General features: G+C 41.0%; 1 protein-coding gene across 1 annotated transcript; it reads left to right on the forward strand.

Moving 5' to 3' along the window:
* The first annotated feature begins 897 nt into the window (after window positions 1–897).
* Window positions 898–7,939, forward strand: LOC117345268. The gene is made up of 3 exons (XM_033908314.1): window positions 898–1,041; window positions 5,035–5,187; window positions 7,650–7,939. Exons 1-3 carry the CDS (start codon window positions 981–983, stop codon window positions 7,853–7,855), a joined length of 420 nt encoding a protein of 139 aa, XP_033764205.1. The 5' UTR covers window positions 898–980; the 3' UTR covers window positions 7,856–7,939.
* The last annotated feature ends 1,447 nt before the right edge of the window (window positions 7,940–9,386 follow it).

Below are 9,386 nucleotides of genomic sequence, written 5' to 3' on the forward strand. Positions count from 1 at the left end.
GTTTTGTCTCACCGCCTATAAACTACCACTAGGTTTTGTCTCACCGCCTATAAACTACTGCTAGGTTTTGTCTCACCGCCTATAAACTACCACTAGGTTTTGTCTCACCGCCTATAAACTACCACTAGGTTTTGTCTCACCGCCTATAAACTACCGCTAGGTTTTGTCTCACCGCCTATAAACTACCACTAGGTTTTGTCTCACCGCCTATAAACTACTGCTAGGTTTTGTCTCACCGCCTATAAACTACTGTTAGGTTTTGTCTCACCGCCTATAAACTACTGTTAGGTTTTGTCTCACCGCCTATAAACTACCACTAGGTTTTGTCTCGCCGCCTATACTCAGGGAGGGAAGGGAAGTTAGTATGCACCACGAAAGAAAGAAAGAAAGAAAGAAAGAAAGAAAGAAAGAAAGAAAGAAAGAAAGAAAGAAAGAATTACCTGTTTAGTAATTTTGCTAAAAAACTATAGTTATTACATACGTTGTAAAATATTTGAATAATTTATCAATATTATGCATCACTGGTGTATGCAAAAAAAAAACCCTTAAAACTGTGAAATAACCTGATAGTAGGCGAATGACAATTTCCAGTAACAAAGCGATGATCTATTGAGAACCCGTATGCGATTACTGGTCGTTATCAACTATTAAATCACAATTACAACTGTAGGTCGTATTTGTACCTCAGATTTAGCAGATAGGAATCTCCTGTGGACACGACTAACGGTCCGAATCCGTTTTAAATGGCTATAAATAAATGTCCAAGAGTTCTTTTATCTTATCGTATATCACGACGTTCCGGGTGATTAATTGTCTAACGATGCTGGCTTAATCGGGGTCGGAATCACAGACAAACAATACGGGTGGTTTGTCGCCTGAGGTGACAAGTACTCGACTGTTTGGGTGTTGTGTAGGGGTGTGAAACGTTTACATTGAGGCTAGGTAGTGTACAAGGACGTCCAGTATTGCCTACTGTTTTGATGAGCAGAATGAGGATTGTATTAACTGTTTTTGTTATGTCAACATTCTGCTACAGAATCTGTGAGTATAACTTCATTATCAATACCCACCTTTATTATATATGATCAGGGACATATATAACTCTGACAATTTGTTTATTCTCGTAAACAGTACAGTGTAGAGAATAAGAATACAGACAAATGGATAACAATGAAACATGGTAAAACAGGATGGACATCAGTATTGTGAATTAATTATTATAATTATACAGTATCAATAATAAATTTAGCCAAAGAAATAAGTTCATTTTTAGTTACGTAATTGAATAATGTATGAAATTTAAATATATTTGGTCTTTCATAATAATATCTAGACATATATTTCAGTCTACTATTGAGCATAAGTTCCTGATCACAGTTAAATAAATAATGAAATTGGTCGCCTATTTCTCTTAAATTACATAAAATACATATTCTAGGTTCCCCTGATATAATTGTCGAACGATTACGATCTGATATCTGTATATCCTAGCTTTACCATATGTTCAGGTTAGCTGCTCCTCTGACACGTTCACAGTGACCCATACTAATGGAAGAAGTCCGAAAAGTTGTAAACAGATGCTTGCATTTTGGAAACGTACATGTCTTGCTTTCAAATGGTCGATTTTTGTACGATAGTTTTTTTTATCTTATACTTTAAAAACAAAAACATAAAAAATTCGTGTTTTTAACTTTCAAACTTATATGCCACCTACCAGGGACAATTGCGCTCAAACAATTGAGTGGGTCCCTTGATAAAGGAATCATAGTTTGTGGGGATTATATGTGAATGGAAGTATTGGATGGTTAGACATGTTAGGGTGTTATATCGGACGGTTGAGGGGTTGGTGTTATCAGATAGAGAGGTGTTATATCGGACGGTTGAGGGGTTGGTGTTATCAGATAGAGAGGGTGTTATATCGGACGGTTGAGGGGTTGGTGTTATCAGATAGAGAGGGTGTTATATCGGACGGTTCTAGGGGTTGGTGTTATCAGATAGAGAGGTGTTATATCGGACGGTTCTAGGGGTTGGTGTTATCAGATAGAGAGGGTGTTATATCGGACGGTTCTAGGGGTTGATGTTATCAGATAGAGAGGGTGGTATATCGGACGGTTGAGGGGTTGGTGTTATCAGATAGAGAGGGTGTTATATCGGACGGTTGAGGTGTTGGTGTTATCAGATAGAGAGGGTGGTATATCGGACGGTTCTAGGGGTTGGTGTTATCAGATAGAGAGGGTGTTATATCGGACGGCTCTAGGGGTTGGTGTTATCAGATAGAGAGGGTGTTATATCGGACGGTTGAGGGGTTGGTGTTATCAGATAGAGTGGGTGTTATATCGGACGGTTCTAGGGGTTGGTGTTATCAGATAGAGAGGGTGTTATATCGGACGGTTGAGGGGTTGGTGTTATCAGATAGAGAGGGTGTTATATCGGACGGTTCTAGGGGTTGGTGTTATCAGATAGAGAGGGTGTTATATCGGACGGTTCTAGGGGTTGGTGTTATCAGATAGAGAGGGTGGTATATCGGACGGTTGAGGGGTTGGTGTTATCAGATAGAGAGGGTGTTATATCGGACGGTTCTAGGGGTTGGTGTTATCAGATAGAGAGGGTGTTATATCGGACGGTTGAGGGGTTGGTGTTATCAGATAGAGAGGGTGTTATATCGGACTGTTGAGGGGTTGGTGTTATCAGATAGAGAGGGTGTTATATCGGACGGTTCTAGGGGTTGGTGTTATCAGATAGAGAGGGTGTTATATCGGACGGTTCTAGGGGTTGGTGTTATCAGATAGAGAGGGTGTTATATCGGACGGTTGAGGGGGTGGTGTTATCAGATAGAGAGGGTGTTATATCGGACGGTTCTAGGGGTTGGTGTTATCAGATAGAGAGGGTGTTATATCGGACGGTTCTAGGGGTTGGTGTTATCAGATAGAGAGGGCGTTATATCGGACGGTTCTAGGAGTTGGTGTTATCAGATACAGAGGGTGTTATATCGGACGGTTGAGGGGTTGGTGTTATCAGATAGAGAGGGTGTTATATCGGACGGTTCTAGGGGTTGGTGTTATCAGATACAGAGGGTGTTATATCGGACGGTTCTAGGAGTTGGTGTTATCAGATACAGAGGGTGTTATATCGGACGGTTGAGGGGTTGGTGTTATCAGATAGAGAGGGTGTTATATCGGACGGTTCTAGGGGTTGGTGTTATCAGATACAGAGGGTGTTATATCGGACGGTTCTAGGAGTTGGTGTTATCAGATAGAGAGGGTGTTATATCGGACGGTTCTAGGGGTTGGTGTTATCAGATAGAGACGGTGTTATATCGGACGGTTCTAGGGGTTGGTGTTATCAGATAGAGAGGGTGTTATATCGGACGGTTCTAGGGGTTGGTGTTATCAGATAGAGAGGGTGTTATATCGGACGGTTCTAGGGGTTGGTGTTATCAGATAGAGAGGTGTTATATCGGACGGTTGAGGGGTTGGTGTTATCAGATAGAGAGGGTGTTATATCAGACGGTTTTAGGGGTTGGTGTTATCAGATAGAGAGGGTGTTATATCGGACGGTTGAGGGGGTGGTGTTATCAGATAGAGAGGGTGTTATATCGGACGGTTGAGGGGTTGGTGTTATCAGATAGAGAGGGTGTTATATCGGACAGTTCTAGGGGTTGGTGTTATCAGATAGAGAGGGTGTTATATCGGACGGTTCTAGGGGTTGGTGTTATCAGATAGAGAGGGTGTTATATCGGACGGTTGAGGGGTTGGTGTTATCAGATAGAGAGGGTGTTATATCGGACGGTACTAGGGGTTGGTGTTATCAGATAGAGAGGGTGTTATATCGGACGGTTCTAGGGCTTGGTGTTATCAGATAGAGAGGGTGTTATATCGGACGGTTGAGGGGTTGGTGTTATCAGATAGAGAGGGTGTTATATCGGACGGTTCTAGGGGTTGGCGTTATCAGATAGAGAGGGTGTTATATCGGACGGTTGAGGGGTTGGTGTTATCAGATAGAAAGGGTGTTATATCGGACAGTTCTAGGGGTTGGTGTTATCAGATAGAGAGGGTGTTATATCGGACGGTTCTAGGGGTTGGTGTTATCAGATAGAGAGGGTGTTATATCGGACGGTTGAGGGGTTGGTGTTATCAGATAGAGAGGGTGTTATATCGGACGGTTCTAGGGGTTGGTGTTATCAGATAGAGAGGGTGTTATATCGGACGGTTCTAGGGCTTGGTGTTATCAGATAGAGAGGGTGTTATATCGGACGGTTGAGGGGTTGGTGTTATCAGATAGAGAGGGTGTTATATCGGACGGTTCTAGGGGTTGGCGTTATCAGATAGAGAGGGTGTTATATCGGACGGTTCTAGGGGTTGGTGTTATCAGATAGAGAGGGTGTTATATCGGACGGTTGAGGGGTTGATGTTATCAGATAGAGAGGGTGTTATATCGGACGGTACTAGGGGTTGGTGTTATCAGATAGAGAGGGTGTTATATCGGACGGTTGAGGGGTTGGTGTTATCAGATAGAGAGGGTGTTATATCGGACGGTTCTAGGGGTTGGTGTTATCAGATAGAGAGGGTGATATATCGGACGGTTCTAGGGGTTGGTGTTATCAGATAGAGAGGGTGTTATATCGGACGGTTCTAGGGGTTGGTGTTATCAGATAGAGAGGGTGTTATATCGGACGGTTCTAGGGGTTGGTGTTATCAGATAGAGAGGGTGTTATATCGGACGGTTCTAGGGGTTGGTGTTATCAGACAGAGAGGGTGTTATATCGGACGGTTCTAGGGGTTGGTGTAATCAGACAGAGAGGGTGTTATATCGGACGGTTCTAGGGGTTGGTGTTATCAGATAGAGAGGGTGTTATATCGGACGGTTCTAGAGGTTGGTGTTATCAGATAGAGAGGGTGTTATATCGGACGGTTCTAGGGGTTGGTGTTATCAGATAGAGAGGTGTTATATCGGACGGTTCTAGGGGTTGATGTTGATTAAATGTCGGGGAATATTAAGAATATTATTACAGAAGTTATTTTTCTTGTTTCCCAGGCACGAGCACGGTGTGTTGGGAATGTAACTCCGTGGATTCTGAGTGGTGCACGGAACATTTTGTCGGGAAGGATCTTTCCCCTTACACCGCCCAAATCGTCAACTGTACCGGCAGATGTATGAAACTCGTCGCTCTAGTGGATGCTAAACAAAGTAAGTTGTAATTTTCATGCCAAAAAATAGTTATAGATTTCGGTCATCTACGGTGGCTGATTTGTGCCATATTTTGTGAAATAAATGCACGCAAATTAGCGACTTTAATTCTTGTCTTTTCATCTATTCGCCCCGAAAAGACGAAAATTAACAAACCTTAAATTTCGTCTTTTCGGGGTTAGGGTTTCGCGTCGAAAAGACGAAATCTAAGGTTGATTAACTTTCGTCCTTTCGAGGCGAAGAGACGAAATTAAAAAAAAAAAAAACCCTTATTTTTCGTCTTTTCGGGGCGAAAAGTCGAAAAGACGAAATGGCACAAATCAGCCACCGTATCATCTCACGTTTACACGACAACACGTGAAAAAGTACCCCGCCAACCCGACTTCAACTATACATGTCACGCGCGCGAAGTCGTTTGAATTTATCGCGTTTTTGCATAATACCGGAGGCGCAAACCCGACAATTGGTGGATTACCGAAATTCACCACCATACAAAAGTCAAGTTTGTCCCATTCGCTTGTTTCAGCCAAAGGGACGTGATAATTTGTTACAGTCAGTATGTATTTCCGCCTATCCTAGTGTGTATCACAGGGACCTGAGAGTTTCCAGTCAATATGTATTTGGGCCTACCCTAGTCTTCTCCTTATAATGAACACCGAGGGTGTCATTTTTACCCAGTTTTAATCTAGCCCCCAAACACGTCTGAGAACGTGCTATACACATACACTAGGGTACAGGTCCAACTTTACAAAGACTTACCAAATTCTCATGTCCCTGTGATACACGTCCCTGTGATACACAAATGGGCAGGCCCCAATACATTAAGACTGGAACAAATTCTTACGTCCCTGTGATACACAATTGAGCAGGCCCCAATACATTTAGACTGGAACAAATTATCACGTCCCTGTGATACACAAATGGGCAGGCCCCAATACATTTAGACTGGAACAAATTCTTACGTCCCTGTGATACACAATTGGGCAGGCCCCAATACATTTAGACTGTACCAAATTCTCACGTCCCTGTGATATATAATTTGTCATGTCCCTGTCATACACAATAGGATAGGTCCAAATATACAAAGACTGTAACAAGTTGTCATGCCCCTCTGTTTCATTGACCGTCTAAGATCTAGAGAATCCCTTTGAGTGTTAAAACGAAGTAATTCACTCCTCTATCGTGTAACAGTCTGTGTCTGTTCGTCCGTCTGAAACAATTCACTCCTCTATCGTGTAACAGTCTATGTCTGTTCGTCCGTCTAAAACAATTCACTCCTCTAGCGTGTAACAGTCTGCGTCTATTTTTCCGTTTGAAACAATTCGCTCCTCTATCGTGTAACAGTCTGTCTGTTCGTCCGTCTGAAACATTTCACTCCTCTATCGTGTAACAGTCTGTCTGTTCGTCCGTCTGAAACAATTCACTCTATCGTGTAACAGTCTATGTCTGTTCGTCCGTCTAAAACAATTCACTCCTCTATCGTGTAACAGTCTACGTCTGTTCGTCCGTCTGAAACAATTCACTCCTCTATCGTGTAACAGTCTATGTCTGTTCGTCCGTCTGAAACAATTCACTCCTCTATTGTGTAACAGTCTGTCTGTTCGTCCGTCTGAAACAATTCACTCTATCGTGTAACAGTCTGTGTCTGTTCGTCCGTCTGAAACAATTCACTCCTCTATCGTGTAACAGTTTACGTCTGTTCGTCCGTCTGAAACAATTCACTCCTCTATCGTGTAACAGTCTATGTCTGTTCGTCCGTCTGAAACAATTCACTCCTCTATCGTGTAACAGTTTACGTCTGTTCGTCCGTCTGAAAGAATTCACTCATCTATCGTGTAACAGACTATGTCTGTTCGTCCGCCTGAAACAATTCACTCCTCTATCGTGTAACAGTCTATGTCTGTTCGTCCGCCTGAAACAATTCACTCCTCTATCGTGTAACAGTCTATATCTGTTCGTCCGTCTGAAACAATTCACTCCTCTATCGTGTAACAGTCTATGTCTGTTCGTCCGTCTAAAACAATTCACTCCTCTATCGTGTAACAGTCTATGTCTGTTCGTCCGTCTGAACGGCTTTTTCTAGACTTTATGATTGCGATACCATATCATTAATATGTTGTGCGGCAGATCGAGATTGTCTCGAACAAACGACACACAACAGCACTGCCACACAATAATAACATTTACATTTTCTTTATTATCGTAAAAGATACAGCTTATTGATACACTTATGATGGAAATATAACCCTAATTATTATTTTTTGTGTGAAGGAGTACTTAAATGATAAAAACGAATTCTATTGTAACATTGTGATAACATGATCTTCCTCTTGGCCTTCGTACACTAACAAACAAGAGTGTCGCCCATAATCAATGTTATCAGGTTCCCGGGTATCGGGTCACAAAGGTTAAGTGTTCCCGTGGTGATAGTGTTAACATGTGTGTCTGTCTTATCTTGTCAGGGTTCTACGTGAGGACGTGTGACGTAACAGATGGTGTCCCTGGCACGTGCCAAACCGGAAGTCATGTGTTGGGAATTCCCAGGAGTATGATTTGTGTCTGTCAGTCCGACCGATGTAACCAGGCACCGAATCAGTATAACGGACGAACAGACACCCTTCTTAGAATTATCTTTGGAATTGTTGTTTGGTGGATGAATCTGACTTGACAAGTGATGCGATTCCATGTAATGTGTTTGTCTTATTTATGTTTATATACACATTGTTAAAATTAAACATTTTTTTTATTATCATCTATCTTTTTTATTTATTATCCAACCCCAGAACATATTGAAACACACTAGAATAGTCGTGTTTTGATTTTTGTACAATAGATTTATGTACAATAGATGTATGTACAATAGATTCATGTACAATAGATTTATGTACAATAGATTCATGTACAATAGATTTTTGTACAGTATATTTATGTACAATAGATTTTTGTACAATAGATTTATGTACAATAGATTTTTGTACAATAGATATATATACAATAGATTTATGTACAATAGATTTATATACAATAGATCTTTGTACAATATATTAATATACAATATATTTATAGACAATAGATTAATATACAATATATTTATGTACAGTATATTTTTGTACAATAGATTATATACAATAGATTTTTGTATAATAGAGCAACCTCAGCTGGATTTGATATTGAAGCAGAAGACGCTGACCCCCCAGGAACTCGTGGTCATGCTCTACCTATAAATAGTCTCCATATAAATCTAGATTTTGTACTTATTATCCTTCGGTTTCTCGACTCGATATTGAGTTAGAATGACGATTTCTTTTACGAATCGGTATTCTCTGTTACATAACGAAACTCTGTACTTCAGTTTGAATAACCAACAAGAAACGGGCCGAGATACTATCACTGGAGTTGATGTCATTAGTAAGCTATCGGCTTGTTAGACGGGAGAATGTATTTCCCACGAAGTGTACCTCTGTATAGGATATGTAGTAGGAGTGGAAAAATGCACGGTCAGACCGGGGTTCGAACCCGGGACCTCTGAACACTAGCCGGATGTTCTACCAACTGAGCTACCTAGCCTACAATGATTGACCGGTCCAGTCCCGCTAAATATATATGTATTCATCCTTCCATTTTTGAATTGAGAATATATTCAAGGTCATTTTATTGGCACATTATTAAACAATCTGAACAAAACATAACCTTGTACATTTTCTGTGCTATTAATACGAATGTTACTACTAAATGTGTACGTCTCAAGTCAGCGAAACTTTATACTTCCAAAGAAAAAGGTCCGTTTCACCATGCACTACTGCCGAAAACGATATGGAAGGAATGTAGATCAGAGTACATACAGACATAGGGTAGACGGCTGGGTGGTCCACTGAGGCTGTTCATAACCTTAACGACACCAACGCAATCTTAAATTGGTAAGGAATAGTACACGTTGTTTCTCCAGGTACCTGCACGCGCAGTGACGTATACCGAAATGTGTTAATACGGCATGGAATATTTGTTAGGGTGAAATATTTGATAGAGTAAATTCCTCAAAAAATCTGTGTAGTGACTCTAAAATCATTCCTTTGTCAATGAATTACCCGTAACTATGGCTGGCTGTTATTCTTTATTCTTCTAGTAATTTTGAAATTAATATGAGGATACGGAAATTGGACTTCAAGCAAAACCGTCATCACTTTTATATAGATCTTAAC

Source organism: Pecten maximus, chromosome 16 (assembly GCF_902652985.1).
Source record: "Pecten maximus chromosome 16, xPecMax1.1, whole genome shotgun sequence".
Taxonomy (NCBI): Eukaryota; Metazoa; Mollusca; class Bivalvia; order Pectinida; family Pectinidae; genus Pecten; species Pecten maximus.